This window comes from Siniperca chuatsi, linkage group LG12 (assembly GCF_020085105.1).
Source record: "Siniperca chuatsi isolate FFG_IHB_CAS linkage group LG12, ASM2008510v1, whole genome shotgun sequence".
Classification (NCBI taxonomy): domain Eukaryota; kingdom Metazoa; phylum Chordata; class Actinopteri; order Centrarchiformes; family Sinipercidae; genus Siniperca; species Siniperca chuatsi.
The window spans coordinates 13,772,694-13,794,137 of NC_058053.1; the positions used below are offsets into that span (position 1 = coordinate 13,772,694).

The window sequence follows — 21,444 nt, forward strand, 5'->3', positions numbered from 1 at the left end:
CTTTGTGTGCTTTGTATCTCTATTGTGTTAAAGTGGTATAAAAATGAATACCAGCACTGCCTGGCTTTTACTATAAAGCAGCTGCCAACACATAACATCACTGAAGTGCCGATTAAATTTTTTTTTGCTTGCTTAAAGTTAGTCTAGGTCTCTCTTTATACATGTTCCTGCCTCTTTTTGTGGATTGATTTGAAACAGTGCTGGGGAGGGTTGGACTAAAAAAAAAGACAGATTCTTGTAAAAATCAGGTAGGGATCAATTGTTGGAATAATATCACCTCTCAGTTATTTCTAATCCTTTTCTACATTGCTCTGTTCACCAATTCTTTCTTAATTTGTTTCCTTTTCTTCTTTTACTCTTTCTCCTTCAGCAGAGGAAGGATGGGCTTTGCCCAGTTCGACCGGGCAACCAAATTTCAACTACCCATAAAGAAAAGTAAACTTTCATCAAACTGATAAACAGGAAAGTGCAGCTTAAACAAAGCAATCAGAGTCAGAGATCGCTGCACAGATGCACAATGTACACGAACGTCAAAATATGAACATAGTCGCTCAACTTTTCAAAACCACTGCTTACTACATTCTAATAAACAAAGAGCTGTTTTTCAGCCAGACCTCACTCAACACAACCGACAAACCAATTATACTGATCAGACCTGATCTGATGCTGTATACATATACACTGTATGAGTAAGCATGGTTTTGTGTGTGAATGTGTACATGTATGACACAGAGAGAGAGAGAAAAAAAGAATTAAATTTTATGGGAAATATGTTTCACCATTCTTGAAACCTTTATCATCCATTAATAAAACATGTGTTTATGACTCATATTAATGACATATCAGGACTGTGAAATTAATATACAGCAACCATTGTGTCAGCTTCCGGCAACCAAAAGCAATGGCTGGCTATAACTTGCCAACCTGGCAGCTGTACTGAAACTTACAGTTGGGCCGTGTAGGTAAACTGAAGGTTACGCATAACTGCTGTAATAAATCCTTGAGGGCTTCTACTACACACACAGATGAAAGGGAGAGTGCTCAGGTTTAGAGATGATGTGATTCCTGTGGCGAGGCTCATTTTGCCAGCGCCATTTCAACTCAGCTTGTCTACAGTGGCGCTACAGATGACCTGTCTCTTTCCAGGGTCAGTCACATAAACAGTAGGAGACTTTTTCCTCTAGATCCAGAGGTGGCCATGTACATGTCATAAATTTCATGGCATGATTTCAGCATTCTTTGGTTCATAAAAGGTTAAGTGAGCAGTTCCACTCACCTTTAGGATTTTACTAAATGTTGAAAGAGGAGGGAAGCACAAAAGGAGTCAGAGTAGCAAAGACAAGAGGGAAAACTTTGGTAGGATTTAAACCTTGGTAAATGTGAGCACACATCCTACCATAAACAGTAGCATTGATCATTGAACTATACCTGATTAGCCACCAATTTAACATTACAATTAAAAGACTGAAAATATTTCTCATTGATGAAACACAATATCAATTCCATTTAAAGTTTGTCTGCTTTGAAATTGTTGATTTAGAGTGAGAACCAAGTGCAACTGGCCTCATATATTCACTGCTTGGAAAAACTGTTTCGTAATAAATACCTCTCATCAATTCATGCCTACTCCACAATGGAGCATGTACAACAGAGAAAAATTAACTGCACTTGCAAGACTGCAAATTACCTCTCTCATAATTTGGCAGCAAGTACTACTGTCAGAGAAAAACAAGCTGTCACACTTTCTGATAGAGTTTAGCTCAGGCTGAAGGGAACTGAATTTGACCTCTGTCTTGGGGCAACAATTCATTTTTTAATAGCAGCCAGAAAACATCTGTGTATGCAGAGTAGCCCAAATTAAAGTTTAAAACAAAGCCAAACAATAGCTCCAACCCCACCAATTACCCCTGTCTGACTCAGAGTAATTTATCTTAATATACCCCATAGTCAAAAAAGTTTTCTTTTCTCCCCTAAGAGATTTAAATATGTTCTGAAGCCTTAACACTCTAATTCTAAGAAAGACAGGGAATTAATTAGATACACACAAAATGAGAGCAAAGTGTAATGCAGCACAAACTAATTTCATAAAGGAGGACTTTGTTAAATCTCAACCTAATTGGAAAATTCTAATCCTAAACCTAAATAATACTTTAAATTAGGTGTTCCGCTTAGACCTGCGTTTCCATTCATACTTAGCATGTTACTTTTTCCAATTTAACAAAGCATAGGTTTGTTAAATTCCTATACAAAATCAAAAGAGGCACTTCAAAGAGCATACTGGCAGAGATGGACAATGGGTAGCTGATGCAACCAAACACTTACTGTATGAGACTGTCCTCAGTTCTGTGACATCACTGCCCTGCACCTGAAACATGAGACAACAGCAGTCAGATTTATTGCTTGATTTTATTGATTTACTCATTCAACATCGTTCCTATCTGAAAGCTCCATGAAAAATTAAATAAAAATGGTAATATGGACCCACAGGGAGATGAGTTATTCATTCTAAACATCAGCAGAAAATCAAACTCCTGCTCCAAAAGACAACACAGAGCAATGGGACATGACAAAAACACTTGAGAGAAATTGGATTATAGTTTATTGTATAACAAGAGTAGCAACATTTTGATTTTGCAGAAATCCAATGACCTTAGGAAACTGTAACAAATAAATGTCTAATTTTGAGCAGAAACTGAAACATCCTTTTCTGAAAAATGCTCAAGTACCAAGCTTCAAAGTCTACCCCTTCTAGTGAAATTTCTGTTTGAAAATTTGCACAGATAAAGCAATGTTTATCCCTAATTTTCATCCTCTGACAACGCTGCTCTCATAGTCAAGAGATTTTATAAAATGACACCTACGTTAGGCACTGCAAACATTTCTGACCAGCCACCACATGTATGCTATTTATGCATTACCATCTTGGTTCGTTTTGTTTGGAATGTAAATGAAATGGGAGTCTAAACCAGCATATGTCACTCAAAATCACTGAGTCTAAGGTGTCTCTACAACCATAGAAGTATTGAAGTCCTGGTCCTGTATAGTAACTCTGAACTAAATTAAGCCTAAGCATTGAAAATACCATAGAACAACCATCAATAACAATCACTAAGGGTTCTTAACTTCTATAGTATCACTTAGCATGAGTATGATAAACAGAGAAGCTGCAAATTATCTTACTGTAAAACCACCCAGTTTTTCCCTTTAAATTATCTCTACACCACCCCTCTCTAAAAACAGTCCTCTTTGGGATATTACTATTGGAAAAGGAAAAAAGGATAGTCCTCATTTGTCAGGTTAGACTATTTGCATCTGTGTTTGATTTTTAACATCTGAAGGCTGTGACATTATCCTCATAGTTTGTTTAAAAATGGCTGAAAGCCAACTAATAGTATCAAAAGGAGCAAGCTTCCATCCTAACGGGCAAAAAATAAAGGTTTTATTCACATAGTAATTAAAAGAAAACAACAGCACTTTATTTTTCTTGGTAAGAGAACTGTTCTGAATATCCACAATCCTACTGAAATGGGAATTTTATGATTATGATCAGGTTACATAAATCAAGCTTGCTGCTAGAAATAAGAACAAAAGATAGATGCCAGGCCAAGCCTTCCCCTGAGGTTTTCTTTTGACAGGTACATATTTAAATGAATTCAAATCCAACTACGGAAAATACAAGAGATTAAAAGTCTTATACTAATGACAAACAAACACCATTCACTATCCACTACTGCGAAGAAAACAAAAGATCCTGCACACTGTCAGTCACTTGTACTCACTTTACCTGATGAAGGTATGAGGACCAAAACAGTGTTAACTGAGTACAAAAGGCAGACAGTGACTGATCTGACTAATCTGATTCAACTGTCAATAAGACTTTCTGGTGAGCAAGAACTTTGTAGTAATAGTTAACCATTACCCACTACCAAAAAGTAAGAAACTAATTTAACTCAAATGAACTAAGCTGAGCTTGCTGTAGCTCATCCATTCTGCATTTGGGTGTTGGTTTGTTTGGTTTTTGAACCACTCAGCTGAAACACTTAAGAGAATTTCAATAAAAGGAAAAAGTTTGTTTAAAGTTGTACATCATATAATGAGTGGTAAGATGTGTACCTTTATTGTGTCTTCAAAATAAGAATGTGCAATTCTTTTTAAGTAAGAGACAGAGTTGCAATACTCTCATGAGCAATGTCTCATTATGGTGAGGAAAGAATTTAGTCAGTGAGGTTCACTAAGCCTTAGATTTTGGCCTTTGCTGACAGTTTTAGGGATACATTTATTTTCTCCCGTCTCTTATCAGGCCAGACAATGTTGAGTAAAAATTAAATATTTTAAAATGTGGCTGCTGCAGCATGATTAGCACAGCGGTGAGAAGTGTTTGTGGCAGCAGTGACCAGATTTTAAATTCATGAGGATCAATAAAAAGGGGGCTGCTGAGGCACAGTCTTTGTGTGAGAGTGGAAGGGTTGACAACAGAAACTGGACAAAAGGTCTGTATTAGTCCTGTAACTATCTGACTAAGAATTATGAATATGGAGTCATTCATTCTTATCTGGCCTGCATTACCTGCAGCAAAGGAGGCAAATAAATACTAAACAAATAGACCAGACCACTAGCATTTTAAGCATCAGCCCCATTAACACAGCAGGGAGACTTCAATCTCAGAAGCATCATTGGTTCAAATAAAGCACTGCGACAAGCATCTCCAGGCAGAGAGAAAATAGACCAGAAAGAGGAGTGAAAAAGAGTAATCTCCCTGACATATTCTTAATAATCCACCTCCCTCGTGCTGCTCCCCCCCAAGCTCACCCAATCATAGAGTGTCAACACTGACCTACAAAAAGGGACTCGCGTTAAGCCTTACATGTTTAAAAACATCAATCACAACAGACAAAGAGGGTATATTGAATTATACAGTATTAACCTTCAGGGCTTGCACATAAAGACCATAGATTTATTTATGCTTGTGTGTTAAGAGCCTCTGCACTGTTCCTTACAGCAAGCTGGCTGCCAAATTGATGAACCTGCTCAGCTCTCAGCAGGAGACCAGCACCTTTGATTAATGAGTGTGACTTGAGGAAAGGGTAAGAGTAGAAGAAACAGGGTGAAAATGGGTGAAAACACAATTATTAGCAGTCCTGCTTTATTTCCTTTGGCCCTTTCAAAGGACCCTTCTCATATTCTGTGAGGACATACCAAGAGGGGCTACAGAAATGTTTAATGTGATCACCACTTGAAATGGTGAGCTCTGTGACCAATTCAGCAAAAGAAAAACACAAATCTGGCTACATCTAACACAACCTAGTAACCCAGGAAACATGACATATTAGACGACTGAATCTACGCTACTGTAGGTCATGACCTCAGGCACAAAAATCTAACAGGGCTGAAATACTGTGTGGTGTGTTGCTAATAGAATTTAAAGTCTATACATTTATAGTAAGCTGTAAAACCTGTGAAAGGTAGTTATTTTAAGTTTATACAATAAATAATTTGGAATCAAGTGAATCTGAAATCTGAAAAAAATCATTAAGCTGAAGATATTTTTTAATTTGGCTGCTAACATTTAAAAGTGCTCATTTAAGCAATTCAGCAACCATGAGCTACATTCGTTTTTAGCTACTGGAAGAACAAAACCCTGCAATATTTTTAAAATTCAAATCCAAGTTGCTGACTCTTTTGATTTCTCAATGTTAAAAGCTCATATTAGAATCTTAGTACACAGCACTTCAACATTGTTCTCTCTGCAAAGGTTTTCAAGGACATGCTCTGAATAAATATGAGGCAAATTTAGTGACCTTCTACCTGTGTTTTGATTCATTGGCATTTACTGGATGCATGCATAACACATCAAGGATGTGATCTGATTTATCTTGCTGTCTTGGCTACTGAAGCCATTTAAATAATGGACTTTACCAGGAATCATGTTTACTGCCATTTCTCTTAGGACTGTTTCATTACTATCAATTATATCTGTGAGGACAAATCAGCTCCACTTTGCTTTGCAGCAAACAAAAGATGCCTGCTGAAACAAACTAAATGACGCTAGTTAAATTTACATAAAAATAATCTCTATGAGCACAATTGTTTACAAATCAAGGTGCGCCACGTACTCCCGTATATGACGTGTGGTTGATGAGGCCGTCATGAAAAAGTTTGAAAGGGCCTATTACAAGTTAATTAAAAGATCTTGTTCAGGTTCTAACAATCCACAGGCCTTTTTCACAAAAGACATTATGACATGTCACAGTAGGAAAATCACAGATGTAAATAATACAATTAATGATGGCTGAATTCCATTTAGCTGCTTCTCTTTCAGGGTCCTGGTATTGTGAATGATGGCTCGCTGTAACACTGTCATGCCTTACTTGGACACTTGAATAAAACGGAGCCATCATTAATATTATTAGTAACACCTGTGCTTTTCCTACTATGACAAGTCAAGATGTCTTCTGTGAGAAAGACTTATTGATGTTGGCTTATCTTAATCATGGTCTTATTTCAGTTGCAATAGTTTGTAACATTCTGTAGACTTGTAGTAAAACGTTTTCTAGTTTGAACATCTGTGGCCTGTGTGTGTTCAGAATGGACAGAAAAAGGTACTGTATGTCATTCAAATAAATTTTTTAAGGTTTCTTAAAATTTAGCATAAGCTAAGTAGGCCCACAGCCCTGATTTCTGCATTGAAAGGTAGGCCTAGTTTGAGTTTGTGGCACCCAGATTATGACAGTCACTACAAGGTTTAAAACTGAATTTCTGGGGCTAAAACATATGTGTGACATGTCATCACAGGAAGATTAAAGTGGTTCGACTGCAGTTTCATAACATAACCAATCAGTGTTGAAATCCCACTTAAATCAAACTCCACAGAACTCCAAAACCTATTTCATGTGTGTGATTAAGATACTGCTTTCAATTTTAATTCAGTATAAATAAAGGTTGTATCATTCAGATCTTTTCTCCTCCAAAGTTTCATAACTTTGTTGCGGGTAAACCCGTTTACATAGACCCTGCTAATTTAAATACCCCAAGATGGCGAATGCCTTGTTGTTAATATGAAAGCAGAAAAATGGAGGGTATTGTCATACTCTCAAAGGGTAAATTTCAGCCAGACCGCAGCTGCTGCATTAGCTGCGCTCTCCTTTAAGAGGAAGCAACAAAAAGAGAAGATAGAGGGGGGAGACGACACCAGCGGGCAGCCCCCGGCTCTAACACTTATAACACATAATTAAATGTTAGGAAAGACGAAGACGCTAAAACATTAATAAAACCCACCTGTATTATATCCAGTTGTTTGATTATTCCATGTTGTCACACGAAGCTTAAAACCACAACAAGCATTACACTGGCAGCCAGACACTACTTTTATATGATACACTCCTACATGAGGCGTGTTGTGAGCTAAAAAAACAACAAAAAACTATTATTTTGACAAGCTAACTTGTGTACATGTTTTCATCATCCGTCCATTGACGTTTCTGGACAAACGGTGGATCCGCAGAGTGGACCAGCTGGCAACAAAGACAAGATCCATGCTGCAAGGTAGCTAATGACAAGACTGAAGAGCACTGCCTGTCTGTGCCAAGTAACGTTCCGGTGACATGTTAACGTTAGTTGCTCAACTCTTATATGTCAGAACACTCTTCTTACGACCAAGTTACAATTTCACCATGACGACAGTTATATTCTGAACAAAGTTTATCCGAAAACGCTGCATCTACTTTGACATTAACTTTTTTTTTTTTATCGCCGTGTTGAACTCACGGAGCGGATAACGCTTCAATGAGGCAAGTGTAGGGAAAGGATGCTACCGGTTTAGCAAAAGAACGTTAGCTTAGCTGTTAGCCCCGGTGACAGAAATTCGTGAAATAACATTACTGAACGTACGTTGGTGAGTAATACCTAGCGACCTAAGGTTGCAAACTCCCGAAGGCTAAACACAGACAATTAAACTCACCTTATCGTCGAAAATCGGTGTATTTCTTTTAAAAAAGCGACATGGAAAAACACTGTTAATTTACTTCCCAGTTTATGCGCTGTTTGAAGGATGTTGAAAGAGATGTATGGAGGCTTGGTCAGTAATTGATTCCGGACTTGGAGTGTGTGTGACTGAATGTGTTGGTCTCTAATCGCAGATTGAAGAGACTCTCCTCCGTTTCACTCCAAGCAACTCAAGAGAAGTGACGTCAGCTCAAGGCTTCTACAATGCAAACTTTTGTTCTCAAAACTGCAGCCAGCGAGTGCACAAACTATCTGCGATTTCACTTAACACATCTGTAAGGTGGGAAAACATGAGGTGCCTCTATATGTTGCCACCAATGTAAAAAATTATACCATAAATTAAATGATGATACAGGCTTTACCAAAACGGTATTGATTAATGATTTATTATTACGACAACCATGTACTGCTTATTACTCTAGACTGCATATGACCTGCATGTATGAAGGTGGGTAAAGTCCTTAACAGTTATATATGTTTCAGGAGCTTTTCAATTTCCAACACATCCTTGATTTGAAGCCTCCAACTGTTTTTCAAATTTTCAGATGCTACACATTTTCACAAGTCACCAATGGCTTTGTGTAATATTGATTATTTTATTTTTAAATTCAAAAAAGGACAAAATAAGGTTTAAGGACAACAGACTGCCTATTGCATTTGGTGGTAGATTATACTGCACACACTCTCTAGTTTGTTCTGTAATTAATAACCCAAAGGATGCGGGAAATATCTTGTCTAATATCAAAGTCTTGCTGACAGTGACAGTGAGCATAGAATGTTGTGTAATATCTGAAAGTCTTTTTTTTAAGATTTGATGGTGCTTTAGTTTGTGTAACAGTTCAGTTAATTTCAGTCGTATTGTCCCACAAGCAACATTTGGATTGCAGCATGGCAAAAACAGACACCTCAAAACAGACAACAAACACAATAAAAGATCAACATTTAAAAAAAAAAGTAAATGCAATAACAGTAAGAACAAAAAGTGATAGCAATAAGTAAATTCAAACTCTTTATTTAAGGGATGGTAGGTATCAATGTCAATTATATTTTCCCTTTTCCAGACTTGTTAAAATTGTCTGGAAGTGTGGACTGCTCAGTTCAGACAAGGACCAAATGATGCTCAAGATGTCATGGAGAAACTATCAACAAGACATTAATGTTTTGCTGATTATATGTTTTGAAATTATAAATAAATAATGCAATAAATTGACTCCAGTCTGACAAGGACTACCATCTGCCTTTATTTTTTTAAATGATAATCAAGCAAGCATACAATCTGCAACAGGAAATGGGGAATATTTTATCATTAACCTCAACAGCGAACATTTACAACACAGTTTAATTAAAACAATGTAACAGTATGAAAATGTATCACTGATGTAGTGCTGTCGATCCAGTGTTTAAATGTCACAAATTATAAATAACTTTGTAATGAATTGTTGCAGAGTAAGATCAACATTTGCTTTTTCTGGGAGGTTAGAGTCAAGGTAATGAGATTTTGGTGTTTTATTTGTCACGTCTTGCAATTACGGTATGTTGCACCATGTTGTCTTTTTTTGAAAGAAGATGTTAGTGCCCAAGCACACTGTACTGTACATGGAGTTGAGCTAGTTGGATAGAGTAATTAAGGCACAAGGGCACGTTTAAATTAAAGGTGTAGAGAAAATCCTTGATCAGTATTTGTAATTGAGAGCAGGTTTATTTGCTTGTGCTCATTGATTTTTCTCCCCCCTAATTCTCTGTCATTTTTAGATGCTGCAGTCACAGGAGCTACTGACTGGACTGAGTGAAACACATGCCTGGCTGGATGAACACACATGGTGAGGGAGGAAAAAAAGATGTGATAAATTTGTCAGCCGAGCTACAGGATACCTGGGTTTTTAATTGTATTGGACACTCTTCATTAGAGAGAATGAGCGATGGGAGAGATCAGAGCAGCGTCACTTTAGAAAGCCTTTTCCGGCCATGGTTTTTCACATTGTACAATCAAAATGTCAGCCTACCTTGGTCATTTGTAACATAATAAATCGCAGTCGATGGCTGCAATGCAGCAGCAAGCTGGGGGAAGGGCAAACAGTCTGTCCCCTTTTAAAGGGATTTTTAAAGAGTCTTGATTAGAAAGTATAATGAGATACCAAAGACACAGCAAAGATGATCTCTCTAGAGACTGATGGAAAACAAATTAAGATGGTACTTTTGTTTTTAATTATTATTTTTCTATCAGTCCAGAGAAAGCTCAGTATACCCTCAGTAAAGGCACAGGGTTTAGACTCACTGTCATTGATTTTTATTTTTTTTTGCACTGACATATTTAAATAATACAGATTTTAATTATGTCAGCACACAATGCTCTGATCCCTTTAACACCAAAGCCTTCCAGCACTGCACATGCATTTGATTTAGAAAATGGCACAGTGTCTGAGCTAAAAAAAACTGGGTACATTTATCACTTAAGTTTGCATCTGTGTGTGTGTTTGTGATTGTTTGTGTGTGGAATACGCAGTTTAAACTTTAGGCTCTAATACACTGTTTTCAACAGTTCTGAGCTAACCAATCCCAAAAATCTGCCACACCATGTGAGTTGTCAGATATAAAAATGTAAACCTGTAAAGTTAGTTTATGCATTCATTTTGCATCAAACACATGTAAATATGTGACATTCTATATATTAAAAACATTCATTTTACACATCCAAACTGTAACGTAACTAAGATTACGGTAGCCCTATAGATGGTAAAGAAGTGTAGTATGGCATGGCTTGACATAAAATAGAGTATACTACTGTTCTAGCATGGCTGGTCAGAGAGCAATCATATAAATAGTGGCCTTTGTTTTCCTCTGTTAATTGGAGCATGCTCCAGGATAGTGAATGGGGGAGAAACACGAGACTTCCAGGACATGAGAAACAGATGCTCTACCCTTCTGTGTACAGACACCTTTCCCAGGAAAGACTGGAACATGAATAGAGGATGAGCTGAATAGAAATAACTCAAATGTGGTAGAATCCTGAGAAAAAGAGATGTGAAACCGGAAAGGCAGGAAGGAGTTCTGACTGACTTTGACCCTGGCTTTTGTATTTACACAAAGACCAGAGTCAGTACTGTTTCTTATGTATTTACAAGTTTAAGACATTGTGAAGTCTATGAGCAAGCCAAGGGGTTGTTTTGTGTTCTGTATTGTGTTTTATTGACACATAACATGATAATTCACAGGCTTGATGAACTGTCTTGTGATCCAGCGTGGCACTAATTTTCATTCCATCTGTCACACTACTGTATGTCATATCTTATTCATGCATGCCGATGTCCATTTTAATTAGTCATTCTGGGTCAGCGTAGACCTCTTCCTGCTTCAAGCAGTGGTGTGGCAGATGTGTGAATGAAATTCATCTGCTATTATTTGAGCGAAAATAGGCCATTACAGCCATTGTAATGAGACAACAGCCCCGCTGCGATAATAAAATACATACATCCCAGTTAAACAGAAAAGACGGTTTTAGGGATGTAACAGCATAAATCACTTAAGTTGAAATCTGTTTGCAAAAAATAAATGGTTATGCCTCAAAAGTTTTATCATAAATTAAATTCAACCCCATTATTTCCAAAAAATCAAATGAGGCTTTTCAGTATATTAGTGTTACAATAAATTATCATAATTATGCCCTCTGCATGCCAATACATGTTTTTCTCTGTTGTAACTAGTGACAAACAGGAGCTTAACTTTTCTGCAGCATTACAAATGTGTGCAGACTCAGCAGACCTTATACAGTCTGATAATCAGACTGAATTGCCGTTTTGTTTTCACATCATTATTTAATCTTAACTAATTCTATTTGAATTGCTAAAAAATGTTTAGATGAGGGCAGTAATTAAGAGACCAGGAACCAGACTAGAATATGTACACTGTTGTGTGAAGAAAGGAACATTTACAATCACACTCCAAGCTTTCTCAATGTATCATTCAGAGGTCCATTCAAACGGAAGCTTACTCACAGCAATCAGCTACTGTACCTCGAATAAATTATACTTGCATAACTTATACTTGTTGCATATTCATTAGCGTGAACCACTCTTTGGTCTTCTAAATTTGAGCTTTGAAAATAAATATCTGCTGAAATCTAACCAATTAAGTCATTTTTAAAGCGCCAATCTGTACATACATTTTGTGGTTTTTGCATTTTTGACAAAATAGGCCTCTTTTACTCCAGTTTACATAAAGAGGAAATTTTAACTAGAACTTGAAAGAAGCAACAGTTTAACATCTCCAACCACACACACAACCCCACACGCGGCTCCTATGGCTTCAGTCCCGTACCCCACACTGCAGCCATGGTCTTCTCCAGTCCCATTCTGCTGTTTGGACTTTTATCTCGCACAGCATGTTAATTATTGGCTTCCAAAGCGAGACTACATGACTTTCTTAATCATCAAGAAGACTTTCAGCTCAGCTTGTGGAGACATGATAAGCTTTCTATAACTTAACATCGGATCTTGTGTTTCATCGACCCTATTTACTTTGTGTTCATGTTTCAAGATATTTGTTACCTCTAGACTTTATTTTACCCTAGAATATTTAACAGGTGTGTCATTTTTAGAAATCAGTGTTCTTACAGATTGTTGTCCAACAACAAATATTCTTACAAGTGTCAAACTGATAAGCTTCTTTGTTTCCAGACCTCAATAATTAGTGGGAGAAAATCCCTTTCCTGCATTGCAAAGGAAGGGACTTGACAGAAATGTGATTCACTGTCCCACCTTGTGGCCAAATCTAGAAATGGCCTGGAATGCTCGGAGGAAAAGGTTATTGTTTTGGTTCTCTCTTAGTGCGCTACATCAATAAATGTTCATAAATACCTTTGATCACTCATAACTAGATGTTAAAAACATCAAGAGAAAGTCCTCAACAATAAGAGGCATAAGAAGCCAAGATTTAAAGAGAATTTGTTAGATGACAGATTTTTTGAAGTCTAAAATTAGATGTGCATGAATGTGAAGGGAAAAAAAAGAGATTTCCTGCTGACTTCTCTCAGTTCTGCTTCATCTTGGCCCATGCTGAGATGTCAACAGAGCCACTGGACATTTGGAGGGAGTGACACTTTTCAGATGACAGTGATTTAGATATCCTCTCAGAACTAATTAGACTCTATCCCCAATTTCAGTGTCCCAATTCATCCTTTTCTCCTCAATTATGCATCGACATATATATTTAGCAGAAATGTTCTATATAGATCACACAGAATGGAGAGAAGTCATTCTTTTTTCTCGACTTACAAATTTGTGACACTGCTGGACAACCCAAGGATGGAAGGCGACATATTTCTGGCAGCAGACTACTAGAAATACTTCCTGCTACTGCCTAATAGAACTTTCTGACTCAGATCAGTTCAATAAAGCAAAAACAAGCCCTTCTTACAGTCAAACATACTTTATTATGAAAAACACACAAGGGCTCAGATCCTGCCAAATTAATCTCAAATATTGCACAAAAGCATACATGCTGTTGAAAATGTGTACCTCTTGGCATAATTCTGCAATATACCCATCCCACAGCCAAATCTTGATTGTCTTTAATGTCACAGGAGGATTTATTATTTCCAACATTAAAATCATGTCCACTCTCTAAAAAATAAAAACGACGATAATGCCAAGATTGAATTTCATAGGGCAGCAAGGGAATACTTAACAGAAACCCCAAAAATACATATTGTATCTTTTGATCAGGTAAAAAGTACATAAAGGGCAGATGAACCATGAATGTAGATTCTTTTCATGATAGCCAGCTTGAAAATATCCTGGAATGAATAAAGAGTTTGATCAGTGTCACGATTTTTAACTACATCTGGTTTTACTGGCTATATTTGGTTAGTTTCACACCTTGTCACAATAAAAACTAAAGCCCAGGACAGAATGCAGGGAAACCGGTGAGGACGTTCTCTGGTGGCACTGGTTTAGAACGGCTTTCCATTTCAATATATTTTACCTAGAAAATAATCTGCTTTATGGACTGTGCAAATCTACCTCACTGGCTGCATTTACATGCATGGAGTAACAAGGCAATTGCTCCTAGTGTAGCTGGGCTCTTATTCGGATCAAGCTGTTTACATGTGCCCTTGGTAGCCTGTGATTGAGAATTCCTGTTTCTTTGAATACTGCTTAAAAAGGGACACTCCTCTGATTTTAACAATAAATTTCACATAAAAGGTCAGTTTACTCATCATGGTTGTATAAACAAGTGTGGCTCTGGAGGGATCTTTCTGAGAAAATGAGGTCACCAGGCTTACAGACAACTAATGTATAACAGAAAGCCTGTGCTACAAACTGGGGGGTGTGGAGCATTTACCAGGCAGTGAGGGTCAAGTGGAAACGTGATTGGTTGCATTATGTGAAATGTAGAATCCAGCATTTTTGGAGCTTCATCCATTTTAGGGACTAAAAATCACAATGTCTCATTCTCTGCTGCATCAGTTGACCATTTTTATTTAAATCTCCCTCTTGTTTGTCCCCCAAGTTTATGGGAATGCAATACTAAATCGCTGGTGTAGCCCTGTAACAGGAAATTTCTGTCTGCTCACAAAAATATGAAAGTTTTGCTCTTCATCTAAACCCTCCCTATTTGAATGAGCAATAGTAAATTACTTTTTTAATATGCAAAAAGAAAAATAATAATCCCAAAAATTATCCAAGAAATGTGTAGTGCCTGATAATAACCTGATGAAAATGAAAATGCACCAATCTGAAAAAATTACAGATGATTCTTCGTTAGTGCAGGTGACAAAAAAAAGTAGTGAGATGTTTATGTGCCACAGCGAGAGGTTAGTATTAGAGTAAGCCTGGCGTCAGTTTTCTCACAATCACACTATGTTATTCTGAGTCATGACATCAACATGTGTTAACCCAAAACTACTTCTGTAACTGTTTTTTAGAGTGGAATTCTCTTTGCATGAACACCAACCCACCCAATGAGGAGGGGGCCTGGTGCTTCCTATTGTGGAAGGGAGAAAAAGTTCTCCTATGGCACGCTGTCGGTCTCCTCAGCTTCCACCAGGCAGGACTGGTCTGTGTCCAGGACTCGGAACGGAGGGTGGTACTCGAATGCCGTGAGAATAGTGGAGCCAAGATTGTGCTTCTGGTGCAGGAACCAAATAACTGCTGAGACTCCCATTATAGCGACCACGCTGAGAATGACAAGGGTGGATAGCAGTGCGCTGGGTTCTGAGGAGGACAAGTAACAATGCAAGGAAGGTCACTACTATAAACACAAAAATCACAGAGGAATAAGTAAAGAAACTGCAAAAAAAAATAGCTCTAAGGCCGACTTACTCTGCTTGGCTTCCTTTGCCTCTGAAAATAAAAACAAAACAAAATAACAACACAGTGATGCAAGTGGAAAACAATCCCAACCACATTTTTTGAAGCCACATCAACTAAAATCCTTGCTACATACTCATGGATCAGTCACTTTCAGAAACTCTGGAAGATTAATAGCATATCAACAGTTCTAAAAGACATTTTGACATATATGTTGCATTAAAAAAAATACTTACTCTGAGCTGTCTCACAGATCACTCCATTCTCCACTTCATCCAGACAGCTGACATTTTCCCACTTTCCCGTGTTGCTGTGCAGAGCCACACATGTATCCAAGGGCATGAGGTCTGATGGAGAGCTGTCCTCCCAGTTAGTGAATCGCACAGGATCGTCGCCGAACCACTTCATGTCGTCACCTGACAAGATACACCAATCAGTACTCCAGCATGACGGGCAGCGGGAATACCAACCACTATAACTGGTAATGTCAACCACGTAATGGTGGGATTATAGCGTCCATTTTGCTTTGCCTATGGTCCTCCAGCATTCGCACAAACTGCACTCAAGTGTGTTACAACACAAATAATGTTGAAAGAAATCATTGATGTGCATCTTTTCCCTCCTCAGGGTTCACACTAATGTGATTCTGAGTTTCTGGTAGCTTAGCTTCCCCCACAGTGTCTCCAATGACTGTATCAAAAAACAGGATTTCCTGAAGTTATGCCAGGATTTAAAGACAAGGATGAGTCAGTGTTGGCATACTAGCAGAAAATAGGGGATAAGCTAATAGACAGCACTTCTTATTCTCTAAATCAAGCATGTGGTTCAAGAAAATAGACGAGTTAAGATTATTTTGTCAAACTACTGTTTCCAAGTTCAAGAATAAACTTTAACGCTGAGACAGGACACTTAATATATGTATATATTGTATGTATAATAAAGATCTGAAATGAAACCCTTTAAGATTCAGTGTTGTTTTCTCACCTAGTTACCTCCAAACAATAGTAAAAAGTTGTATTTTTTCCTTTTTGATTGTCATAGAGAATCAGATTTTATCTTATGGAAGTTAGTCAGCATGTTTTCACAGTTGTCCGGTCACATGGTACTTACTGTTTGTGTCATAATACATGCCCAGCCACACGTTGACAATGCCTTTCCACACCTCTGGGCTATATTTAATGACGAAGTCATTCTCCTCAGCGCTCTGGATGGTCAAAAGATCTAGAAAAAGCATAGCAATGTATGACAACACAATCACACACACTGCGAATACAGTCCATTTTTCATTATGTCTTATATAAATATTTGAAAATAAAAATGTCTCAGGCACCAAATCCCTGGCAGAGGGTTTTCGCTCTCTCAAAAGTGTAGCTTTTGATTTTGTCTTCTTCTCCGTGGACAAAGTGGTAACATTTGTCTTCAAACGGCACCCAGGTGCGTCCATCTGCAGGGCAGTCTGAGGAAAATCATGGGACAAAACATGGTAATGGAAAGATTTGGCACCTGACCTTTCTAAATTTAGAAGCTACAGGAAGAAAATGAACAAAGCAACTTATTAAATTTGACTGACTAAACAAATATAACCAAATCACCATTTTAAGATGCTGCAACAACTTTGCATCATGTTTGGTTGGATGCCAGTTAATACCATTCTACAACGAGCAACAGACTGTACATGTCTGTACAGTTGAAACTCACCGTTTGGTTAGTTTCAACTTGTGACCACTGTTCCTCTTTATCAGTGCAGTTTGTGTCTGTGTTTGGCAAATGTTGTCCTGATTTTCTAGACTGTTCCCCATCTAGTTTTCTGACTGCTGCACCTGTTATTTGGGATCAGATTATTTTCCCTCTATGGAGCTCTGCTGTCTGTCTCAAGGTTTCAAAACTCACACATCCCTCAGACTTTTGCCAGTTTATCTGAGGCATCTCATCTTTGCAGCAGTATTTTTACCTGGTAATAAACTTACAATTCCAATTAGTGTATCCAATGAAATGACTATATTGGCTCCATTGCTCCACATAAAGTTACTGTTTAAAAATATAGTCTATGTAATGGGATTTTGTCACTTTTTTTTTTTTTTTTTTGCAAATTAGCCATGATTAGACACCTTCAGGGAAAATCCAAAGAATGCTGTCAATGCAATACACCCAGCCCAGGAGGGAAAACACTGATTTTTAATGTTTTATTTGCGTTTCGCAAAACAGGGTAGCACACAACGTTTAACTTAGTTACGTTTACTACGAACAGTGTGTTCAGTTCAAAAGTTAATGCTGCCATATGCAAAACAACAGTGTCGACATTCAGGAAAGTTGGTTCGGTAACAGTGATACATTTACACGTCTACCTGCCCGAGAGAAACCCTACACTAAACAAACAGAAAGTGCAAAGAGCGCAGAGCTAAGGGTACTTTGTAACGCAGGCCTGCGCAATGCGAAATTCAACGTCTGTGTACAACCGTAGCTTTGCCCGCAAAAGATATCCCGTTAATGTGGCTTCGAGCGAGGATTCAGTATCAAACGCTTACCTGCCGTCAAACTCAGCTGCAGCTGGACACACAACACAAAGACACAGACGAACACAGATCGAGAACGGTGTTTGTTCTTCAGGGACTCCATGACAGCAAAGACAAAAAAAAAAAAAAAAAGCACCGAACTAGTTTTCTGACTGTTGCACGACTAGTGTCCGCAAGCAGCGTGAGCGAAATCCCACCCACACATACAGCGGCTCACAAACACTAGTGAATACAGTGGAAACCCACAGGTCTGCACTGATTTCACATACGGAAGTTTAAATCAAGTTAATGTTGCTTGTTGTTACATTGCTTGGACATAACTGCCAACAACAACAAAAAACAAGAGCAATTTGAACCCTATTATCTGCGATTTAATTACAAAAATCGTAGACTATTAATATAAATTTAAGATAATGTTTAGAAAAGCTTCCTTGGTAATTCAGCCGTCGTGTTAATATGGAAACAGAAACTACAGCCCTCCAGGATCACATTATTTTGCACACAGGAACCTTTAGGTGGCGCTGGACGCACAGTGTTCATCAGACCGCATGACGTTTCCGGATTTATACTGATACTGTACAAGACGAGCTGTTTTTAACACACTCAAATGTTCTATGGAAGCTGCCATTGTAATCATTGACTTAATTTTCTGATGCTGTGGTTCAATATTTTGGATTATGCTGATATTGGTTACTAGATTCCATCTTCCACCTTTGAATGGTATTTACAACAGTAAATATTCAAATGTCCATCTTATACCCATCTTTGTGATATGTATGAGGCTCGTAATTTGCTGTCAATATATGCCAGAAGTAAACTGCATTTGTATATATAAATTTTTAATTGCATTCATTTTACTTACCCAGTTTATTGGTTCAGTTGTTGCAGCCATATACTTGAGTGTTTTTATAAAGACACTTTTTACAAAGACGCTTTTTTTGTTTACTGTTTGTCATGTTTTTGTGTGTATGTTTTTAGTAGTACCACCCAATGACCCTCTTGAAAACAAGATGATGCCACAAGAAGCTCAAAGGGACAGTTCACCCCAAAATCAAAAATATGTATTTTTCCTCTCACCTGTAGTGTTATTTATTTGTAGAGATGTCAGCATTTTGTGAATAAAATGGGACTATATGGCACTTGGCTCAAAGTGCCAAAAAAAAAAAAAAAACATTTGAAAAACAGCAATGTCTCTTTCCAGAATTCATGACCTGGTTACTCAAGATAATCCACACACAAGCAGTTTCATGTAAGAACTATTGGTAGAAAAAAAAGGGTTAGGGTTCCTACATGAAACTGAAACAACAAATCCACAAGCTGAGTGCCATCTAGTTCCATTATATTAAAAAAAGGCAGACATCTCGTCGGCCGATATCTCCAAAACGTGGCAGCTCACACCAAAACAATCTAGATGGATAAATAGCACTACAGGTAAAAGGAAAATATGTATTTTTAATTTGGGGGTGAACTGTTCCTTTAATCTGTAAACGATAAATTAGTTCAAATATACACATGAATGTGCAATTTATTCTGAAACATTTCATTTCAGATTTGTTATGTTAGTGTATTTTGCGTTGTCAACACAGAGCCAAAACTACAGGGGTTTGACACAACAACATGAGCACCGGAAACAATAAGCTGATTAATCAACTAGTCGAGTGACAGAAAATTAATTGGCAGCAATTTAGATGATTGATTAATCGTTAAAGTCATTTATCAATCAAAAACGTTCTCTGGTTCCAGCTTCTCAAATGTGAGGATTTGCTGCGTCTCTCTGCTTTATAGTAAACTGAATATCTTTGGGTTTTGGACTGTTGGTTGAACAAGACATTAGTCAGTCAAGTCAATATGGACTCTGGGAAACGGTGATAGACATATTTAACTAACTTAAACTATAAAATTGCATCATATTGCATTGTATTCTTAAGTGTTTCTATTATTTTGGACAAATTAAGGTATCATTATCAATTGGTATCAATTGTCAGAGTTGAATCAACTGCTCCCTACAATCGTCTCAACAAAAACTGAAGACTGTAAGATTTGCAATGGTTGTATTTATTGCTGGGGTAGTGCAGTGGATTGCATTATATTGTATTGTTATGTCCACTCTCCTGTATCTACTCTGTCATTATTAACATATCTAGTCAAATGTCAGTCTGGTCCAGTAAATAGTGCAGCAATAAAACAATAGTGCTGCCTGAATTATCACAGTCAATAAGTAATTACCTTTTTAGGACATCAATGTTCAGGAAAAAGCAGCTCCCTCTTCCTAAGCTAAGGATGTAGGATGCTTCCTACCTGAGCAGGTGAGGGAGTGGACAGCAGAGAGCCTCAGGGGCAGAGTGGTTGTCGTTCAGAGGGGAGAGGGGGTTTCAACTCCATTGCTTGTAGGCGCAGGTGGCACAAACACAGACAGCTGGAGCGCGAGTTTTGCTCCTCGTCTGGAGCTGGTGGCTTCCCGTAGGGTGGCACAACACCCTGCAGGATACCGTGGGGACCCATCTGCCATGGCAAGGCCTGCTCACAGATGCCCCATCCACCCACCCTACCCATACCTCCTGATATCCGTAACTCACCCTGTCCAGGCCACGCATGTTGTCAACAATACCATGTGACAGTGTTTATATAGTCCCTACCAGGTCCTCACCCTATGGGTAAATACTGGTAGACCAACTCAACATAGCTACAGTACAACTATATTAACTATATTATAACTATATTAACATCTTGCTCAGAGGAATATGGTTGCAGTAAACATTTCCTTTATCAGTACTGAGACAAGGCTGAGCTTAAGTTCATGTATTATAATTGATAGCATAGATGACTGGAACTCTCGGATAGCTATTTAGGTTTAGTGTGTGCTGAATATCGTGTCATATATTTTATTCTTTTATAAAGCATCACCCTTGATGCATGGTGACTTTTCAGTTCATGGAAAAATGTTTTCCAGCCAGCTGCAAGAGATAATAATGTGTCATTAATTCACTGAGTGAATATCTGAAAGACTGGTTAATGTATGCGTAAGGTAGGAGATGGTCATTGTCACATTAATGGAGTCTGCTATCTGTGAGAAAACTGACAGCAAAGTGACCTTTGTCAGCTGCTGCTTATCGGGGAATTAAATGTTCCTTTTCTTCTTTTCCATTTTTGAACCTCAGCCTCAAGTATCTTTAATCACAAATCATCAAAGCGAGAAAAAAACCCAGAATACCAGCTCACAAAATTAACCTCTGATGTGTTGTGACATTTCTTTACATTTATCCATGCATTTCTTATGGCATATGTTTTTGTGTTTGCCAATCTTGTATATGTTTTGTAAAGATAAATCAAGCAAGACATTATTTTCAAGCTGTCTCAAGAAAGGTAATTCATTAACACATGCATGTTTTCCAAATTCTGATAAGGCCAGATTCCTTATTAAACAATTGAATGTGAGAGACAAAGTGAGAGACAGTGCTTGGATTTCAGCCCTTCGAAGCCGCAGCCAAGCTCTGGTAACAACCATCATCACATTAAAATTTATTGTTCAACTAGTTAAAAAAAACATTTTACTGGCAGACTACACAAATGATGTATTTACATAATTTAATCATTAAGCAATACAAGGTTAGCAAACGGCTATA

At 37.8% G+C, this 21,444-nt stretch overlaps 2 protein-coding genes and 1 long non-coding RNA gene across 14 annotated transcripts in view; 1 reads left to right on the forward strand and 2 right to left on the reverse strand.

Annotated features, from left to right (window-relative positions):
* LOC122886104 (bromodomain adjacent to zinc finger domain protein 2B-like) overlaps positions 1-8,140 on the reverse strand; it is a 48,003-nt gene extending 39,863 nt beyond the window's left edge. For 8 of the 10 annotated variants that reach the window (XM_044218042.1, XM_044218041.1, XM_044218039.1 and 5 more), the window contains exons 1-2: positions 7,958-8,140; positions 2,323-2,365 (exon numbers count right to left, since the gene is read on the reverse strand). The gene's annotated coding sequence lies outside the window, so the exon portion shown is untranslated. Of the gene's footprint in view, positions 1-2,322; positions 2,366-7,275; positions 7,322-7,957 lie in introns of all 10 variants that reach the window. The other 2 variants (XM_044218038.1, XM_044218032.1) reach the window with 1 other exon arrangement.
* LOC122886109 lies at positions 7,328-13,884 on the forward strand. 2 transcript variants are annotated; one of them, XR_006380260.1, is made up of 3 exons: positions 7,328-7,542; positions 8,136-8,281; positions 9,754-13,884. It is a non-coding gene; the product is annotated as an uncharacterized LOC122886109 (long non-coding RNA). The 2 variants fall into 2 exon arrangements; XR_006380261.1 differs by lacking the exon at positions 7,328-7,542 and adding an exon at positions 7,553-7,891.
* cd302 (CD302 molecule) lies at positions 13,410-18,312 on the reverse strand. Of its 2 annotated transcripts, XR_006380259.1 has the most exons (7): positions 17,834-18,312; positions 16,639-16,764; positions 16,419-16,529; positions 15,545-15,724; positions 15,321-15,341; positions 14,957-15,212; positions 13,410-13,792 (listed from the first exon to the last, which is right to left on the reverse strand). XR_006380259.1 is itself a non-coding variant. In XM_044218053.1 (6 exons), exons 1-6 carry the CDS (start codon positions 17,922-17,924, stop codon positions 15,010-15,012), a joined length of 732 nt encoding a protein of 243 aa, XP_044073988.1. In that variant the 5' UTR covers positions 17,925-18,311; the 3' UTR covers positions 13,410-15,009. The 2 variants fall into 2 exon arrangements, 1 of the variants encoding a protein (XP_044073988.1); XM_044218053.1 differs by having other exon boundaries at positions 13,410-15,212; positions 17,834-18,311.
* Between the last annotated feature and the right edge of the window lie 3,132 nt (positions 18,313-21,444).